A 21,075-nucleotide genomic window follows, 5' to 3' on the forward strand; every position below is an offset into this window, starting at 1 on the left:
CTAGACTCTGTCTTCTTCCTTCTTCTCACTACCCCCAGTGAACAAGGTCACGCTAATTTCAGACACCTGCGTGCTCCCAGCGCCTGGGACCCTTCCCATCACTGCCAGGTTGTTAAGAGGGGTACCAGCAGAGGCAGACTCGGGCTGCTCCGCCTTGCAACAGAACAGCTGAGCTTTGAAATGCTGCTGGAAGGTTTTGCTCAGCCAGTAAAGAGCAAAGGGGTTTACACAAGAATTGCTGAAAGCCAGCACCCGAGAGAAAATGGTGACAATAAAATGAATGGCAGAGGGGTCCACGTAGGTTTGGTAGGTGAATGAGTGGTAGAGATACAGGACGTGATTCGGCAACCAGCAGAGCGCAAACAGAGCCACCAGCACCAGTACGGTTTTGGCAATTCTCTTCCGGGATTCAATCTGGGGGGGGGGGGGGGGGGGGGGGGGGGNGGGGGGGGGGGGGGGGGGGGGGGGGGGCGCGGGGGAGAGAAAAAGGACCACAGAAAAACTCATTTAGCTGGCAGAGATTTTGTTTTCAAAAACCATTCTCTAGATTCACATAGAAATTAACAGTTAACAGGCTGGCATCCCTTTGAGCATGCGGTTGTGAAATAACGCATTGGCTGGGCCAGTTAATTGGCCTGGTAACCCATGGTCTTGGTCTCATTAGCTCTAATTCAGAGACTCCCAGCCCCGGTTTTGAGATGCTCTAGGATGTCTCCAATTAGCTCAAGGAGTGTTGTGGAATTCTTGAAATTTTAATTTGATTAAAACCAGAGAGATGCTCTATGAAACTGCTTTCCCTGCATCCGCAGAGGGCTGGCCAGGTTAGAATATTCGTCTGGGGTTTATGAAAGTTGCCGAGTTGGTACCAGAAATTATTTAGCATCTATAGGAATTGTGTCCATACAGTCAAAGGAATGAAAGCCAATGTGTCATCCTACCTCTCCCTGTGAAAAGTATCCTGCTTACGCTTATTAATGAGGGAAATGAACCAGGTTAAGTGCCTATGGTCACAGAGCAAAGAGAACTGTTTGCACGGGCACCAAATATATAACTTCAGCCTCCTGAGCACCGCTGTTGAAGCAACTGAATGGACTGGTCAAGAAGTCCCCCCACCCAAGAAAAATAGAAATCCTGTTGTTGTTGTTGTTGTTGTTTTAATCAAATAGAACAATGTTTTGGCAACATTGTGTTTACTCTGTTCCTCTTTGTGGAAGGAGGGAGCACCTGGCTCTTGCAAGGGTCTTAATCAAGCTTCTGTGGGTCCCTGTATTCTTTAGCACTTACCTCATCCCTTGAGCCCTCAGTTTGCTCCTCTGTGTGCAACTGGTTTGCACTGAATAACGTTAGGGCTTCTTGCCAGTTCTATCATCCTGTGTTTGTGTCATTCTGTTACACTTTCTAAAACAAAAGGTGCTTCACACCTCGCGTGCTGTTCCTCACTCTTCCATGGCGTAAATCATTTAGACTGTTCCCAAACTTCAGCTGTCCCCTTTATAACAATAGCAGTCCTACCACTTATTGAATGCTTACTATGCACCAGGAACTATGCTGAGTATTTCATATACATCACCCAGTCCCCATCTTCATTTTACAGGTAAGGAACCTGAGGCTCAGAGAGGTTAAGTAACTTGCCCAAGACTGCCCAGCTAGTATGCAACAGAGCCAGAATGAAATCCTGGGTCTGACAGCCCCCAGAGCCCGTGATCGTAACAGAAATACTATACTGCTATTGTATTGATGGCTCACAGGTGCAAAAGTGGGAATTTCATTTCTAAACTCATGCACGAGTCCTGATTAATACATACCTGCTTGCGGGCATGGCTTTGTTCCTCAGTAGGTATGTTCAGGGTGCTTTTGTAAAGGGTCCTGGCAATCAGAGAATAATAGACAGAGATAATGGAGAGGGGAATAATGTAGAACACCAAGAAGCACAGCAGAGAGTGTATCTCTTGCATGAGCTTCTCAGAAACAGGATAGGAGGTACACGCTTTGAGGGACACATTTTTGTTGGGGTCTTGGAAAGTATACACATTTGAAAAGATAGCCTCTGGTAGAGCAATTATCATAGACACGATCCAGACGCAGCCAGCTTTGGCACAGGTCTTCAGAATGGCATTGGAGGGCTGTCGCTCGAGGGGTTTCACCACCGCCTTGTATCTAGAAACACATAACCATAGGCAAAGGTCAAAATAAATATCAAAACTGCAGAATCTCAGGGCTAGAAGTGATCTGAGGGGTCGTCCAGTCTTGCCTCCTATCCACGTGCATAGAACCAAGTCAACATTAAGCAACTGAATTAGTTATGATTTTAATAACTAATACACAATACATCTCAGTATTTTCTATTTATGCCAATCATCTTTTCTCTTATTCACTGATAGGAAATATTTCAGATTTGCAATTTTATAATTTTGCGTGTAGATCCCCTATGGAGGACGAATACATTTTTTCCAGCATTTCTTTGGATGATTGAGAGTAATTCATTACCTGTATATTGCCTTACGTGTTCTAAAAATTTTCCTTTTTGTATAAGTGACTGATGTTAAACCTAATTCTCCTTCCTTCGTGAGTGAGCAGGCATCCACCTCCCTAGAAAAGAATTCTATGACTTTGCGCAGTAAATAGAAGAGGGTTAATTTCTTCCCTGTTTATACGTGCTAATTTGTTGCCGGAGCCGATCTATAGGTAGATTTAGAGCAAGGCAAGGGTGAAATTGGACACCCCGTGCCCATGCAAGATGTCTTTATGCTGAGAAATTCACCTTAAAATCTACAGCCTTTAAGTAAATCTGCCTCAAATAGGATATAAAAAACAGTCAAAGCAAAAATCCATAAAAGACACAGGGAAAGCTTTTCCTCCTCTCAGATTCCAGAATCTGAAGAAGCTGTTCCTTCTGGTACTCCCAGGCACTGATTACTTACAGGCTTCTTGCAGGCTTTTAAAAGCATCACTTTTAACATTTGGAGCCTCAAAATTTTTTTCATGCTTTCACAGTTATTCTACAACAGGAACACACAAAAACACAGTACTTAGACTGAAAATATCCTAACGGAGCCTGAAAACCCGAACTGCCAGAGGTTCTCATATGCTTTATCCCTCAGAGCTCTAAAAGTCAACCGGATTAATTTATTTCTCCGGAAACAAGAATGTCATTGAATGCCTATAGAGAAAACAAATACAATTAGGTGGTGGCATTACATTAAGTTACCAGGCAGCCGAAAACCTCACCGTTTTTCTGCCATTGATTAATTTGATGAATTTCAAGTAAATTAGATGCACGTTATCTTTTTACCATTCTTCCGGTAGACAGCAATGTGTATGTGGTCAATTTCACACCTATGCTGATGTTTTAATGTTGACCATATTGCACCACTAGGCTGCACTAATGTATAAAGCATGAATTGTTTTTCTTTTCCACCCCGAACCATTTGCCTTACTTAATAAATAAACTGAATGGGGTTGGGGGGAACATACACGGTTCAGTATTCTTTCAAGCAAACAATTACACCTCAAAGAGAATAAATTCTTCCTAACGCATACAATTTAGCCTTTTCTCCACTGCTAACCCAGGAATTTTAACCTTCTTACACCAACTTTTATTTTAAATGCCCTCCCCCCCCTCCCCGTTTTTCCGATCTTACATCTGGTTTATTACAGACTGTAAGAAAAGCAGAACAGTAGCCAGTAAATGCTAAGTACAAGCTTTCCTTCCCTTTTTTTTTTTTTGTGCCTCCTTTCACATCCTAGCAAATAAAGCTGAGAAAAGAAACCCACCTGTCAGCGCTGAGAATTGTTAACGTGAACACTGATACCCCGACAGTAGTCAGCCGGATGAAAGAAAGCACCTTACAGCCAATTCTTCCGAACAGCCACCCTTCCGCAAGGTAGTGTGTTGCATCCACTGGCACACAAGTTAGCAGAAGTAAAAGATCTCCGAAAGCCAGGCTGGTGATGAAAATATTTGGAACTGTTTGCATGGATTTAGTCTTGAAAAAGACTTTGATGAGAATAGCATTTCCAAGGATGCCCACTGAAATGATCACAGCATAAGTGATGTAGATAGCACACAAAGCTTCTATTCCTGGAGAGTGGTCTCCGGTCCGTCCTTTATTTGTGGTGTCATTAGGAACGACAGAGCTTGATGATTCTGTGTCATTTGTGATTGGAATTAAAGTCTGATTAGGTGACTGAAGCTGTCTTTGAGACATTCCTTCTGAGGACTCTGCCTCTAATGCTTCTTCTGCTCAGCTTAAATGTAGTTAATTGTCACGTCTAGTGCCTACGTCTAGTAACGAGATGGTAGAGCAGAGCAGAATGGCAAGCAAATTCAAGACGCCCGGATACTCCTTTCCTTCAGTGGTTCTGTGTGTCTCCCAGCATGCTTGGCTAAATGCTTACCGATCTGGCATTGAAGGGTGGGAGGTGGAGGAGTTTTATTGGCGTTTCCGTGACAGAGGGAGGGGGGCTGGGGAAATGCTCTGCAGTTGCTTGTTCTTCCCTGTTGGGGAAGCTTATCAATAATTAGCCCGTATGAAATAATACCTATTGTTTATTAGAATCACTCTGTTTCCATGTCTGGCCACAAAAATCTATGTAGGCGTTGTCCGTTTTCTCCCCAGACTCATCCATTTCCCTACAATCAGAAGATGGTCTACTCCATGTTCCTTTACATGAGAAATAAGTATGTGTGTCCCCGGAAGCACAAACTTGAATCCACCCCTCTAGATTTAATATCAGAGAGGCGCTGAAGCAACAAATCACTCACACGTCGACAGGGCTGATGTCATTTCCAAAGAGGAATCGTTCAGGTGACCCTAGGCTTATCACCTCGCTCTGACACATAGTAATTCCCCACTCTGCACATTACGGGCACTGTGCCTCAGAATACACAAGCAGCCTGTAAGAGATGAAAAATCCACACAAACCACGAGTTGCATTGTCTCTAAATGTCCTATTCAAACAGTTTTAGCTGTTTGACTGTCTACTTTAATGCCCCATCCGTGTGTAAGTGCTGTTTAGGGGTTCTCTCTTCAGAAATGGTTATAATGAACCTGCCTTGTTGCAAAATGGAAGTCATATAGGACGCTGCTCAGAGGTCCCGACACAAAAGGGCTTGTAAGAGTGAAAGGCATTCATTTCATTTCAAATGAAGGGATGCCATAGGTTGCCCCAGAGACACCAGGCAGGTAGATGATGGTTACATCAACTGGAGGGAGAAGAAAATTAAGGCAATCACCTTAGTACCATCAAGAAAAGCCCCTTATTACAGAGAATGTAAGCGTGTGATTTCTGGGTGTGTATGTGGGGTGGGGGGTTGTTTGGTAGTGGGAGGCCAGCCATTTGAAGGCATTTAATACGATAACCTGCTAAGAAATAGTCTCTGAAATGATCCAGTTCAAAGGATGATCTCTCAGTTACAAGAAAACTCTGTGTGGCGAGGTTTTTCTAAATATGTTCCTACCAGAGTTAGTCTGGGAAGTAAAATGAAAAACAGCAAAGTATTTCACTAGCCATTGATCAGGGAGGGTGAGTTAGGATTGCTCTTGATACCTGATACCTGACAAGAGTGTGTGCAATCAATCCTACAGGGAAAGCGAATCGAATGAATTGAACCAATTATCTGGTTAATTCGAGCCCCCCAAACCACATCAATCCCCCACCCTTTGTGAAATTGCCTCCACGGCTTGAATGACTCAGCCAAATAACTGTTTCTGATGGCAATGGGGTGAGGAAGTGTTTGGATAAACCCAACTCCCTTAGCTTTTAAGAGTACACATAAGTAATGCCATGCACTGGGCTGGCTCCTTGAGATCATAGCTACAGAAAATGGCTCTCTATACAGTTCGGATCTGGTTCTCGCAAGCCAATGACAGAATCTCTCTGGGATTCCTGTGTGTCCTGTGGCAAAGAGCACACTATCTTCCAAGTCACACCTCGGCGGATGGCCACACAGCACTACTCAGTAAGACACAAACCCTTGGGTGCTTTCAGGAGGCTGCAGCCCCCGGCATGCCTTTCTTCTTCCTGGCCGGGAGCAGTTAGGAGACAGCAGTGGTCTTGAATCTCTAGTTGGGAGTGACCTTGGAGATGATGAAAGCAAATCCTCTAGTTTTCTCAGAGGCAGAACTGAGATTCAGAGGGGGAACGTATCTCATGCAAGGTTCTCTCTGAATCCCGAAAGGGTAAAAACCAGTGACAAGAGCTGAGAAACACCCAGTTCCTGACAATGAACCATATTTGCTCATCTGGCATTGTGGACTTGGGTTTTCTGTATGTTCTGTTAACCCAAAGGATGAGAGGTCTCCAGGCCAATGAGCAAACAAGGATAGTTTAAATGCATTTGCTTTTAAGTCTACTTCTTTTACCTTACAATTCACCCACAAACCATAACAATGTCAAGTTAATTGTTCCTAAAGCTGCAGGGCACTTGGCCTACACAACAGGAAGAGATCCTTTGTTGTTTGTGTCTAGTGCATATTTGGTCAATATAATCATCCAGGTTTTTCAAATTCACTACTTGTGGGAGACTAAGCCATTGTAATAGGATCCTAATGTGGCCTTTTAACTCCAAGTAAAAGTTGGGCATTGAACAAATACATTGCCAGTTTTCTCTAGTTGGGTTTCCTGGTTCAGCCCAATTCAGTCAGTGTTGCTAAAATCTTTTCCTTTCTTTCTTTTTCTTAATCTCCAAAGATCTGGGAATCCAAGGGCGCTGCCGAGCTCTTCTCTGCCTCTAAAATGGTGAGGAGAGGGATTAGAAAGCAGTTGCTGGAGACAGGCTGCAGATTAGGCTCCAACGTTCATAGGCATCAGTTGAGTAGAACAGTGGTTCTCAAATTTTGGCTTGGGTCCGAATCACCAGGAAGGCTCATCAAAGCAGACTGCTGGATCTCACCTCCAGAGATCCTAATTTGGGTAGGTCTGGGGTGGGGCCTGAACGTGTGCATTTCTTAGTGGGGTTTTTTTTCTTCCAGATTTTATTTTTAAGTAATCTCCACACCCAACATGGGGCTCAAACTCACAATCGTGAGATCAAGAGTCGCTGATAACGTCTGAGTCAGGTAGGTGTCCCCAAGTCCTTTTTTTTTTTCATGTAAGTGCTACACCCAATGCGGGGCTCGAACTCACAACCGCAAGATCAAGAGTTGTGTGCTGTACTGACTGAGTCAGCCAGGTGCCCCGAATGTTTGCATTTCTAACACGTTCCCAGAGGATGACTGATGCTGTTGGTCAGGGACTACACTCTCAGAATCATGGATGCAGGTCAAGAATAATCCAGCTGTTCAAGAGAGGTGTGGCTTTTCCTGATACCCAGGTCAAAGAGATATTTCTGTACGGCTTCATTAAAGGCAAGGGAACCTGTGATGTGATGAATACTTTAAAAATCCTGCCTGTATCTCTTGGTCCCTGAGCTCTTGGGTACCTATTTCCAAGTCATCCAAGGGACTTGGGGTGATCTTTCCCATTGGGAGAAAGATGTAGTGGCTAAACTTCTTGCCGACTACTCAAGCACAGTTTTTGTATTTGAGAACCGACACATGAATAACCAGAATTCTCAATCTGTAAGTCTCTAATTACAGAGATTCTTTTTTAAAAACCAGTCTTATGCTGGGGGTGCCTGGGAGGCTCAGTGGGTTAAGCATCCGAGTCTTAATTTCAGCTCAGGTCACAATCTCACAGTTCATGAGACAGAGCCTAGCGTGGGGCTCCGTGCTGACAGCACACAGCCTACTTGGGATTCTCTCTCTCCCTCTCTCCCTGCTCTTCCCATTGCATGCTCACTCTCTCTCAAACGAAATGGATAAACTTTAAAAAAAAAGTTTAAAAACTAATCTTATGCTGGATAACAGGATGGAGTTCTTTGTTATTAACTAGCTGGGTTAGATCCATTTTAAGAGGACACAATTGGACTTGTGAGTGTATTTGGATCTCTGTAATAGTGATTCCTGTTGGCACAGTTCTCTGTTCTCCCTCAAAATTTCTTGCTTCAGAACTTATTGGTCCAGTTTCATATTTCAAGGGGACACTGTTCTTCAGAAGGAACTTTGCAGAGACTAGGTAGAATAAACACAAATTGCGCACCGCTAGGCTCTCAAAGAATAGAAATTCCAACTGACACTTTTAAGTGGAATTTCCTGTTAAAGCTAATTCTTGCCATGATTAAACTTTAAAAAATATGTTTATTTATTTTTGAGAGAGAGAGAGAAAGTGTGAGCAAGGGAGGGGCAGAGAGAGAGAGAGAGAGAGAGAGAGAGAGAGAGAGACAGAATCCAAAGCAGGCTCCAGGCTCTGAGTTAGCTGTCAGCACAGAGACTGCTGTGGGGCTCAAACTCACAAACTTCAAGATCGTGACCAGAGCTGAAGTCTGACGCTTAACCGACTGGGTCACCCAGGCGCCCTTTGTCATGATTAAACTTAATGGCTCCCCTCGATGTAGACAACTATGTAGGCTCTGCAAATTTGTTGCTTTTATAGATGTCCTGATCACTCTACTTGTCCACCCACATCTGCCCAATATCGTATACTACGGTGTGTGCGAAGTTTTACAATTATAATAGATTGCATCAGATAACATGCTTAGACTTCCTGAATAAGGAGGTATAAAGTACAAAGTAGATGATGTTATGTCTTAGTGCATTTCTAGCTCTCTTCTCCGTAATTCCCCTTTTCCTGGAATTCTCTCAAATACCTCTAATCACATATCTTGTTCCCACAGGGCTTAGGTTCAGCCTCCAAAAGATTAATCCCTGCCAAGAGCTTCACATCAATGGAGACCATCCACTTACCGTGTGGCCTCACGATCCCACTCCTACGTATCTACCCAAGATAAATGAACACATATGCCCACCTAGAGACTTGCATGCAAATGGACATGGAAGTATTATTCTCGAAAACAAACCAGAAACAACCTAAATGTCCATCAGTTAGCTTCTCCAGACAGTGGAATATGACTCAGCAGTAAAAGACAACACGCTATATTTTTTTAAATCCAGTTTGTTGGTTATCAATTTTACTTGTTTTTATGAGACACAAATATGAATATTTTGTGTCTATAACATGAATCCCTTTCAGATCTACAATTTGTAGTGGGGATTGTTCTAAATAAGAATGATGACCTTCGCAAATTGGAAATCTCAGATTATCAGAGACACACATGATTAAATGCATTTTTCTTTCTCCACTCTCAACTTCACTGTACGGTTCGTTTTCCTACATATGAATACTAAACTTTTATGAGTTCAGACTGGTCATTAATCCCGAGTAAGAAACAAACTGCTGATGTATGTTACAACAGGAATGAATCTCACACATCTGCACTGAACGACACCGCATCCTCTGTATGATTGTTTGCGACAAAATTTCCAGAAAAGGCCAATCTCTAGTGATGGAGGGCACATCAGTGGTTGCCTGGGTCCAGAGTTTGGGGTGAGGATGACTGCTAAGGAGCACAGGGGAAAATTTGAGGATGACGGAAGTGTTCTGAAATGAGGTGATGTGCTGATGGTTAGGTGACTGTCTAAATGTATTCAAACTCAAACCGTACACTTGAAACTGATGAATTCGTGGTATGTAAATTATACCTCGAGAAAGCTGAAAGGTGAGCCACCAAACAGGAAGGCTAGATGCCGTCCAGGGATACAGCTGAGGAAGATGTGTCCAGCACCCAGGATGGTGGAGTGGGGCACTGTCACCCGTGCCGGGAGCAAGTCAGCTCTGCCTGCATGGCTGGGACCCCATCAGGCATCAGACCCATTCTCCCAGGATGAGTGTGCATGCTCTGGGGAGATACCAAGATGGAGAGAACTCAGCACTTGTCCTCAAAGGACGTAATGAGAGAGAGAACCAAGAAAACCGAATTCCTCTGGCTCCTACACATACTTGCTCACACCGGATCTTTGGCTTCTTGCAACGTCCTTTACGTCAAGCAATTCTGGCAGCTCCCGAGAATGGAGGGGGCTTACCTGTAGTTGAGGACTAAGGTTGGGCTAGAGTCTGTGGCCATTGGTTAATCCAAGATCTTTCATAGGGTGTGTGCCCTTGAACACATATATGCCCAACCACACAGTTGCTTTTCGACCGGGGGCCCCACACTTTGCCCTGCAGTCTCCACATCACTCTGGCTGGGGCTTGTAGTCTCCGCCACTCTCCCACCACCGCGGTCCCTCTCCAGTGCCCACCACTGATATGCTGGGCGCTGCCAGTGTGACAGGGCTTGATAAGCCTACAAAGTAAAAATAAGGTCTCTTTAAGTTTTTTTTTTAAGTTGTTTACTTATTTATTTATTTTGAGAGAGAGAGCAAGAGCAGGGGAGGGGCAGAGAGAGGGAGGGAGAGAATCCCAAGCAGGCTCCACACCATTAGCGCAGAGCCTGATGCGGGTCTTGAAGTCATGAAGGGTGAGATCGTGACCTGAGCTGAAACTGGGAGTCTGACACTTAACCGACTGAGCCATCCAGGTGCCCCAAGGTCTCTTTACATCTTAAAAGTTCTCATCACAAGAAAAAAATGTTTTGGGGGCGCCTGGACGGCTCAGTCGGTTAAGCTTCCAACTCTTGATTTTGGCTCAGGTTACGATCTCATAGTTTGTGAGTTTGAGTCCCGCATCAGGCTCTGCTTCAGATTCTTTCTCTCCCTCTCCCTTGCTCACACCCTTGCTCTCTCTCTCAAAATAAATAAATATTTATTTTTATTTTTTTATTTATACAAATTTTTGTAATGTTTTTTTATTATTGAGACAGAGAGAAGCAGAGCATGACTAGGGGAGGGGCAGAGCGAGAGGGAGACACAGAATCTGGACACAGGCTCAGCAGGCTCCAGGCTCCGAGCTGTCAGCACAGAGCCCCATGCGGGGCTTGAACCCACGAACCGTGAGATCATGACCTGAGCCGAAGTCGGACGCTTAACCACCTGAGCCACCCAGGCGCCCCATAAATAAACATTTAAAAGAGTGTTTTGCGGGGCACCTGGCTGGCCCAGTCGGAAGAGCATGCAACTCTTGATCTCAGGGTTGTGAGTTTGAGCCCCCATTGGGTATACAGATGACTTAAAATTTTTTTTAACTCTTTTTTAAAAAGGTTTTATAACTATCGAGGGTCACAAATGTTAACTAGACATTTTTTTCTCTTCTGAAATCTTTTTCCCCCTTTCCTTTATTTTTTAATTGAGGTATAGCTGACACATAAAGCTGTATTAGTTTCAGGTGCACACCATAGTGATTTAACAAGTCTACATGTTATGCTGTGCTCACACTAGTGTACCTGTCATCTGTCCCCATATAGCATTATCACAACACCATTGACTATATTCCCTATGCTGTGCCTCTACTTCCTGTGACTTATTGATTCCATTAGACTTACCGTGGTGATCATTTTGCAACATACACAGATATCGAATCATCATGTTGTACACCCGAAGCTAATATAATGTTCTATGTCAATGATACCTCAATAAAAAAAACACCTCTTATCTCTCAATATCCAAGTTGCAATGGCTTCGAGGATCCCCCATATGCACCCGTTTTTCGTAGAAAGAATTTTAACAGTTCTCCTTAAACAGACCCCAAGAGTCTCTACAGTTGCTTCCACACATGTACACATCAGTCCTTTCTTTGTTCAATCCAGTCCGCTGGGCAATTGGCACCTTAATCTTGCCTCCTGAAACGGACTTTCACAACCGGCCACATCAAGGAGGTACCACTTGCAGCTCTCAGTGGGCTGATTCAATTCTCCCCACTCCCTTAGGAACAAGCTGTTGAAGTCAGGTAGCTGGTTCCAGAGTCAGTGTTCCCCACCATTACCCCCATTAGCCAGCGGTGGCCCCCACCAAGCCATTAGCTTTGACTGGTTCCGGCATCGAATGCTGACTTGATCCATCCTCATCAAGATGATTTTTCAAGGTGTCACCTCTACTCCGCCAGACTCAGGTCAGAAGTGTCCTAAAGAATGACTGCCTGGCGCCTAAGAGTCCCGACTCTTTAGTGTCTTAGATGCAGTTCTTTCCTTTGGGGAGGACAGCTTGGCCCGAACCAGACCCCCCTGTAGCGAGCTGGACTCCGGTTACCAGTGCGGACCACCCAACCACATTCTCTTTCAATGGAAAGTCTCCCCTCAGAGGACCTTCCTTGGTCCTTCTCTGCCTCGTGTGGGACTATCCCAGGCCATTAGACATCATTTATGCCTTTGGACCTCAGTGGGCTGCGTTAGGAAGTCAGGATCTCATCCTCTTTGCCGCCATAAGGATCCTTCCTGGATGCAAATCCGTACCTGGCTAGGACACATCGTACCCCACCTCGCTGCTTCCTGCTTCCGACTTGGTTTTGTGCCTCATCAGTTTTGTCGATTTCCTGCCCACAGGCGGATTTACCCCCTCACCACAGTCCCCCCAAGTTACCAGACTGCAGAGTATGCCTGAACCCCGGGGAGGACTCAAAGGAGAACACATGTCACAAGTGAGGTGGAACGTAAATTCCATCATAGTTCAGAGGGAAGAGAGATCACATCAGTTGGAGGAGATGCTGAAGGATTTCAGTAGGTAGAGATGGGAGACAGGAAAGAAGTCGTAAATAAAAAGAAACAGCAAAGACACTAGGGTGGGAGTGTTGGGGGCGTGTGCAGGGAATGAACAGTCCAGTTTGGTTGAAGTGTGGGTGTGAATGGGGAAGCAAGGCGGAAAAAGCCCAGCGAACAGGTTGAAGTTAACCTGTGGAAAACAGCTGAATGCCGCGGGCTGAGGCTGCACTTAATTCAATAATAAGCAACAAGAAGTTATTTCGGGCCCCCTCTCCGCAATCTCAGACCGGATACCCAGGGGCATTCTTATAGATTTTGGTTAACAAATTAGGGATACAGCAGCCATACTGCCCTTGTGGCTGGGCTGTGCAGTTGGGTAAATTCAAGTGGGTATCTGGGTTATTTTGGCTTCTCTAAAACCATACAGGGCGGGGGCACCTGGATGGCTCAATGGGGTAAAGCACGTGACTCTTTTATTTAAAGACTTTTTTCTTATTTATTTATTCATTTATTTGAGAAAGAGAGGTGGGGGGGTACAGAGAGAAAGGGGGAGCAAGAATCTTTAAAAAAAACTTTTTTTAACGTTTATTCACTTTTGAGAGACAGAGAGAGACAGAGCACAAGTAGGGAAGAGGAGAGAGAGGGAGACACAGAATCGGAAGCAGGCTCCAGGCTCCGAGCTGTCAGCACAGAGCCCGACGCGGGGCTCGAACCCACAAACCATGTGATCATGACCCGAGCCAAAGTCGGACACTCAACTGACTGAGCCACCCAGGCGCCCCAGGAAAGAGAGAATCTTTAAGCAGGCTCCATGCTCGGCACAGAGCCTGATGCGAGGCTCAGTCTTACGAGTCTGAGATCATGACCTGAGCCCAAATCAAGAGTCGGTCATATAACTGGCTGAATAACCCAGGTGTCTCGAGCATGTGACTCTTGATCTTGGGGTTGTGGGTTCAAGCCCACGTTGGGTGTAGAGATTACTTTAAAAACAACCTTTAAAAAAATACAAGGCATACTCTGTCCCTCAAGAAGTGCACTGAACTGGGGGCACCTGGGTGGCTCAGTCAGTTAAGAGTCCAACTCTTGATTTCATGTCAGGTCAGGATCTCATGGTGCAGGAGTGAGATGGACCCCATGTGGGGCTGTGGGGCTGTGCGGCTGGCAGTGTGGAGCCTGCTTTAGGACTCTCTCTCTCCCTCTCCCTGTTTCCTGGACCCACTCTCTCTCAAAATAAGTAATCTCTACACCCAGCATGGGGCTTGAACTCATGACCTTGAGATCAAGCGTCTCCTACTCTACCAACTGAAGCAACCAGGTGCCCCCCTGGAATCACTTTTGAACATCACCTTGACCTGTCCATACAGCATCTCGTCTTTGACCACACTGTCTCCTTACTTGGTTTTAAGATCTAGGCTTGTTTTGCTTTTCCAGTTTCCCTTTTTTCCCGGGTCCACTCAGCGTAAGCAGTGCTTCTTGGAGTACAGTGAGGAGCTGGAAATGAGAAGCTTCATAGGGGGTTCCTAAGGCCACACCCGTACACAGAAAAGCCTGTGTGTGGAGCTGACGGTGGCAGGGAGAATCCATATAATTGCGGAGCAAAGTGTTCTAGCAAAAACAAAAATAATCACTAGGTGAAAATGTAAAGAGCAGAATATGCATTTCCTTTGCCCTCTTATTTGACCACAGCGAGCCTTACATTAGGTGGCTTGATCTCAGGTGGAATGACAGCCGCCATGCACTTAAGCACCTACTGTATGCTGTGTGCTCTAATGTATTCTTCGCATATGCTATCTCTTTTGATCCAGAGACAGCTTGAGAGGTAGATGATATGCTTTTACTTTAGTGGTGAAGAAACTAAGGCTCATGAGGTAGAGATATTTGCTTAAGATCATGCACATTTGTAATTGGAAAAGCCAGAGCTCCAGTCCAGAGCCTGCTAGTATGAAGGTCTATTTTCTTTTCCTTTTTTTTTCTTTTTTTGATGTTCATTTATTTATTTTTGAGAGAGAGAGAGAGAGCAGGAGAGGGGCAGAGAGAGAGGGAGACACAGAATTGGAAGCAGGCTCCAGGCTCTGAGCTGTCAGCATGCAGCCCGATGCGGGGCTCGAACTCACAAACCAGGGGCTTATGACCTGAGCCCAAGTCAGATGCTTAACTGTCTGAGCCACCCAGGTGCCCCCTCTAGGATCCTGTTTTTTGAGTAGTGACCTGAATGGTCTTTAACTGAGATTCCTTTGGCACTGTCTTTGGGACCCCCAGTTCCTTGTGGTGAGTTTTAAGAGCTGGCTTTCACCTAGCCTCTCTGAGTTGGGCTCGTATTTGGGAGAACAGGTGGATAATAAAGCTATAAGCAGCAATCGCGTCTTCATTGACTCTCGGAGGAAGGAGAGTTGCGTATGTCAGAGAAGCTGGGGTACATAAAAGGGAGAGGATGAGGATTGGTGATCCAGAGCTATTTCAGGGATTCTTCCAGAACCTCATAGTAACATTTCAAACCTATGATTCACCCACCTCCACCCCCCCACCAAGAAACAAGAGAACTGCCATGGAGGGAGGAAAATGAAAGGTACTTTGTAAATTATCAAGAGAAGGATCAGGGCCCATGTTTAGAAAAAGGTTGAGGTCGTCTGATTTTTTTTTTAATGTTTATTTATGTTTGAGAGAGACAGAACATGCAAGGGGGAAAGACAGAGAGAGAGGGAGACATGGAATCTGAAGCAGGCTCCAGGCTCTGAGCTGTCAGTTGCAGAGCCTGATGCAGGGCTCGAACTCACAGACCACGAGATCATGTCCTGAGCCGAGTTGGGCACTCAACTGACCCAGCCACCCAGACGCCCCTGAGGTCGTCTGAATTACAAGCCACAGCAGTGAGAAAAGAAGCTCGAAGCCGGGCCCTGAATGCTGGCCTAGAGCTTTGCCTCAAAGCCAGTACTACGCTTATGAACTGAGGGTTGGGACTGAATGCATGCATAGGGGACCCACAGTCCCAGAAATAGTCTAAGAATGTGACAGGATCTGCTGTCTCCTGGTCACGGGCCATGGGAACTGTTTGAGAGCCTGGTGCAGGAAACGGACTTTCACGAGCAGTGTTTACCCCCCAGAACATCCCTGTTTCTTTTTTTTTTTTTTTTTTTTTCTTTCTTTTTTCTTTTTTTTTTTTTTTACAAATAGTTTATTGTCAAATTAGTTTCTACATAACACTCAGTGCTCATCCCCAAAGTGCCCTCCTCCATGCCCATCCCCCCCTCCCCCCCACACCCATCAGTCCTCAGTTTTTGTCAGCATTCAAGAGTCTCTCATGGTTTGCCTCTCTCCCTTTCCCCCACCATTAGAACATCCCTGTTTCTGAAGAGGGATCTCAAGGCACTCTGCCCGGTGTCTTTACTACTGAGCAGAGGTATGGAGGCCCCGAATAATAAACCATCACATACTGTGAGGGGAAAAAAAAAATCCTGGGAAAGTAAACATGTAGATGAGGTGAGATAACAGGTATGAGTGATAGAGCCAGCTTGAAGCTCTGGAGACGCACATACATAATGACAAGTGGATCATGGACTCCTGATCAACAAATCAAACCGCTATGGCTTGCGAATTAGTAATTACGCTCCCATTTACATCTTCTTTCTTTTGTTACTTATAAGGTGCTCTTCCTCCGGATTGCACCGCTGTCCACTGTCTTCTCAGCAGAATGTCGTGGGAAATAGCTCTCTGTACCACTCGGGTGTGTAAAAGCAAAGGGACCCCGCCAGCCCCCTTCCCATCCCCAGGGGAGAGCGCCCCCCCCCCCCCCCCCCCCCCCCCCCCCCCCGCCGCCTCGGCAGCAGGGGGAAGTTAGGACGGACTTGGATGGGCTGGCAGCCCGCCGCTATCCTGGCCTTCACTCCTCCAAAGCCCACTTCACCCCGGAGGTGGCTTCCCAGTGCACTTTGTGAGGCAAACCCAAGTGTTTACTATTCTTTTCTGGTGAGGATTCAAGTTGGCCCAGCCCGCTTTGCAGTGGCATGCAGCAGTTCTGCGTTGCAGCTGTCCCTCGGCATGGCTGCATTGTATTTCATTGCCAGCCTGAGCCTCGCAGCCCAGATTAACCTGAGATTGTGTAACAGAGGCAGGGTACGAAAAAGGCTCTCCAACCAAGGGGCCCCCTCCGCTTCCAATGTCCCTGTCTCCTAGAGCCTATAATTAAGCCTGCCTTACGGATTTCTGTACAACGGTGATGAAGTGAACTATTTTATAGATCCGTCTCATACACACAGGGAGGGGCACGCATCAGTATGCAAAGTTACTTACATAATCTTGAAGATGATCTCGCGGAAGACTTTGCAAAAGGTCATATGATGACAACAATCCTGAGTATGGAAGGGGTAAGGTGGTGAGCGTAGAGAAACAATTCTACGATACAGCCTCTCCGGAGCCCTTGAGGGTTGAGGATTCTACTTCTGACAGGCCTGGGCACTCACAGCCGTCTCCCTCACCCCATTCCTTGCTCCTTTATAAATAAAAGCAGTGCTGTTAGGGGCTTTACTGGGCTAGAGTGAAGGATTTATGTAGTAATTTCCTCTTTCTGCCCAATCTGTTATGGACAAGTGGACCCTATCTCTCTTGGTTTCTAACACGAATGAGCCAGGACTCCTTTTTGTATCTTTGGCAGTGACTCAATGGAGTACAAAGATGAAGGACATGGGGTCGTGATTTTCAGGGGGGTAGAAGCAGAAGCCAGAAAACAAGGATTCAGACTTCTCCAGAAGCCAGAAAACAAGGATTCCGACTTCTCCTAAACTGACCCATCCTCCTTCCCCAAAGATCAGTACACTGTCTACACCTTCTCCTGCATTCTGTTTTCTCTCGGCCCTGGTCAGTCTAGACTTCGGGCTCTGCAGAGCCCTCGTCTCCCTTGGATAGTCGGGGATTCTCCCGCTGCCGTTTGTGTCTTTACAGAAGCTGGAAAGTAGAGATACGAGCAATGTTTCCGCTTTCCTAGAGCCTGACCTATTTTCCGTAGAGGGAGTCTGATATCAGTGGGATGGGTAGAGTCGTCTTCCCCTTGCTTGATGGGCAGACGGCAGCCCCGAGGGGAAAGCAGGAGGCGATCTGGTCCAGAGAAAGCCAAGTAGCAGGGGAGGAAGCCTTGCTGCTCCGAGACATCTAGAACCTCATGCTCAGGCTCTGCTACCACGTGCCCGTGGCCTCCGCAGACCTCTCCTCTCTGAGAGACTGAGATCGAACAGTTGCCTTAGAGTCACTATGGAGGCTGGGAACTGGAAATACCATCAGCTTCTCTGTTTTTCCAGAGCCTGCTCTATTTCCGTTAGAAGCAGTCATGCACTGACTAAGGGGGACCGATCAAGATATACCCTCCCCTCGCTAGGCAGCTACGAGGAAGCCCAGAGGGTGACGGTGGAATGACCCAGACAAGGGGATTTGGCATTAGTCCAGAAAAATGGTGGCACGGTAGAGACACATTCGCTGTCCTGTCCACACCAACTCCCTCTTCATAGGTGTCGCCCCAATAAGAGGGAGGCTCGGCGGGAAGACCCGCACAGGGAGCTCTGATATTGGCCGTCCAGAGTCTGGCCGACCCCCGTGGAGAACACAGCTCAGCTTTGGCCCAGTGGGTGTGGCGATCCCCTCTCCGGGATACAACAGCTGTGTTCTTTACAGAGGCAGGTGCCTGGAATTACTCATAGCATTTCGATCATCGTTGAGCTGTAACTGTGTGGAAGGGATAAGCGTGGGTGGTGATTTGCGGTAGAGAAATTTGCATCAATAGTGATCCTTGCCTTGTGTGGTGGGCTGGAAGACAGCTCGGAGGCTGGTGTGCCAGGGGCTGGCCCTGTGTAGGGGCCTCTGGAAGTATTCTGGGGAATGGTGGGAACAGCAAGAGAGAAGTTACTGCCCTGTCCCCACCAGCACCTCCTTTCCGAACCATTCCTAGCATGCCTAGCATGCCAGGCAGCAAGGACCTGCCTACCTTGCTCATTTACCAACGCTACTGGGTATTTGCCTTCTAGACGCAGGAGCCTGGAGCACCTAATGCCCTTTTCACTCTTCTGCTTTATCGTTTTCAGAGGGAAAAGTGTGTGCTGGTTCCTAAGCGAAGTGGATTAGTGGGTAGATGACGTCATCTAAGGCTTTAGAAAGGGCCCAAGGGAGGAAGGAGCCCAGGGATACTTGAGTGCTTCCCTCGGGACTGAGTCAGTAGCGCAGGAAGGGAAGTGTGGACAGGCGGTGAAGGTGTGATGGATCTGTGGCGTACAGATGTCTTCTCAAAGCGCGCCTCCACTGAACCGACAGAGGCCACCACTCTTTCCGATGCCAGCCACGTGCTTCCCTGCACTCTCAACCCCGTCCCGTTTTATCAGAGAGTCTCTGAAACTAAAACCGATCAAGAAGAGTGAGAGGGCCACCGCCCCTCAGGAGGAACACATTCTCTGGTTGGTGGGGAAAGCCCTGGAACGACCCTCCCCTCCCCTCCCCCACCCCACTCCCCAACAGCCCCCTCCAACCCTTTCTGACAGGTGGCTCCCACTGTGGGGCTATTCCTACTTGGAAGGAGGTGTGGCCTAGAGGCCAGGGGAGAGGTCTCCCTTCCCTCACCTCACCCCGCACCCACTCCTCCCTTCCTCCATGTTAAGGCTTTGGGGAGCAGAAGAGGGGAGCATTCACGTGGGGCATCATGGGATCTGGCTCAGGGACTAGCCTCTGGGGCCCCTCTTGCCTTCAGGTTTGCTTCGTGGCTCCCCCCTGCCCTCACTTCTATGAGAGGTACTCCGCGTCTTCTTCCAGGAAGCCACCCCTCAGCCTCCACTGACTATATCTGATGGAAGGGCTGGTACCTCACACTCCATGGCTGACGTCTCCCTCTCCTTGCTCGCCCCTCCCTTTCTGCCGCTCTCCTTCCACCTCTGCCTTCCTTCCTCTCTCTTCAGGTCTGTGAGGCTGACTCTCCTAGAACAGGCTGTGGCTCACGATTCGGCTTTGGTGCCTTGCCAGGAGGCCAGGGGACCGCCTCGGGAGAGCGGCTCACTGTCCCTGGTGGGGGCAGCTGTGCTTTACCTCAGCTCCTGTTGGCCATGTGGCTGTTGGTCTGGTCACCGAGCCCCGAGCAGGAGCTCCTGCGGGTGGGGGGTGGGGGGGCTTTCTGCTTTAAAGGAGACCTTGTCTGTCTGTCTTCTTCAGGAACATTTTCTGTTCCCAGGCTTGGTGCAAAGGTTGCAGGGTGCAGGGGAGGGGGCAGGAGAGTCTTGGCAGGCTCAGTGCGGGCTTTAGCAGCCCTGAGCCATGAGGGTCTGAGGAGCGCCATGAGGGAGACACGCTGGGAGCAGGAGACAACTGGAAATCTTTGATGTAAACATCTGTGTTTTCTTTACTTCGGGCTTGACGAAAAGGCCAGACAAGCAGACAAAGAATGACACAACAGGTAAGTTTAAGATGACTTTGAAATTTAAAAAAACAAAAACAAAAACAAAACAGGGGCCCCTGGGTGGCTCAGTCAGTTAAGCGTCCGACTTCGGCTCAGGGCACGATCTCACGGTTTGTGGGTTCGAGCCCCGCGTCGGGCTCTGTGCTGACGACTCAGAGCCTGGAGCCTTCTTCAGATTCTGTGTATCTCTCTCTCTCTCTCTCTGCTCCTCCCCTGCTTTCTCTCTCTTTCTCTCTCTCTCAAAAATAAATAAATATGAAATAAAAAACAAGAAAGAAAAAAGAAAAAAGTCGGGGAGGGGCTCATCCAGAATCCGATGTTCCCTAAAGGGGGACCCTACCTATTCCTCTCCTACGTGGGGTTTTCATGGCCTGACAGAGAGCCCACCCCATCCCACCCCACCCCACCTGGGTGGTACTCAGTACTAATGCTCTTACTGACGAGCCCTCATTACAGACAGCTGTTGAGCAGAATTGGTAATGGCCCCAAGAATCTACCATTTCAGTGAACACCTATAAGGCAGAAATACCCTTACCAGCTTGGAAAGGGCCCCCTTGGATGCAGATGCCTCACAGTCATCTCTTAGGAGTGCCCCCCCACCCCAATTACAAGGTGTTCTTGCTTCTCCTAATTGCACAAGCGGCAGCTGTTAAAGGGACCCTCGAGGGATTAGAGCTACAGGTGGCCACGAGGCTGTCCCTATACCTCAATCACTCTAATCAAGTACAAAGAAGCCCTTTAAACAAAGGCACCCAAATTGCACGATTCCCAGCGGACTCACAGGTACAAGAAACCGAGAAACGTGGGCTTTTCCAACCACTAAATCTCAGTACCAAACACCTTAGAACCGGCCGCACAAATAGCCTGACAGATGTGCTGCCAAACCAGAACAGTTAATGATATAACTGCAGTTTCATGCGAGGCGCCCTGAACCCCCACAGACCTTTTCTCCTGGGCTCGCCCCGCACCCTGGGGTGACTGGCTGTGCATCTTGTTCCAGGGTCCCTCCTGCTGGGAGGTGGACTTACATACTTAGCCAGGCCTGGCAAACCAGCGCCACGCACATGTGAGCACACTTACGAGAGGCCTGGCAAGGTGAGCCACATGTCAGGGGTGAATTGTGGGAAAACAGGGTTGAGCGCAGCGA

The 21,075-nt window shown here is 47.3% G+C and overlaps 1 protein-coding gene across 1 annotated transcript; it reads right to left on the minus strand.

The window, feature by feature from the left end:
• Nucleotides 1-4,208, minus strand: BRS3 (bombesin receptor subtype 3). The gene is made up of 3 exons (XM_039217134.1): nucleotides 3,775-4,208; nucleotides 1,806-2,157; nucleotides 1-414 (listed from the first exon to the last, which is right to left on the minus strand). Exons 1-3 carry the CDS (start codon nucleotides 4,206-4,208, stop codon nucleotides 1-3), a joined length of 1,200 nt encoding a protein of 399 aa, XP_039073065.1.
• Between the last annotated feature and the right edge of the window lie 16,867 nt (nucleotides 4,209-21,075).

Source organism: Hyaena hyaena, unplaced genomic scaffold, assembly GCF_003009895.1.
Source record: "Hyaena hyaena isolate Hyena2069 unplaced genomic scaffold, ASM300989v1 scaffold_669, whole genome shotgun sequence".
Taxonomy (NCBI): domain Eukaryota; kingdom Metazoa; phylum Chordata; class Mammalia; order Carnivora; family Hyaenidae; genus Hyaena; species Hyaena hyaena.

Coding starts and splice junctions, on each gene's coding strand:
- BRS3 (XM_039217134.1), bottom strand. CDS start 4,208: ATGTCTCAAAGACAGCTTCAGTCACCTAATCAGACTTTAATTCCAATC. Junction 2,158..3,774: donor ACAATTCTCAGCGCTGACAG/GTGGGTTTCTTT, acceptor ATGTGTTTCTAG/ATACAAGGCGGTGGTGAAAC. Junction 415..1,805: donor AAAGCCATGCCCGCAAGCAG/GTATGTATTAAT, acceptor CCCCCCCCCCAG/ATTGAATCCCGGAAGAGAAT.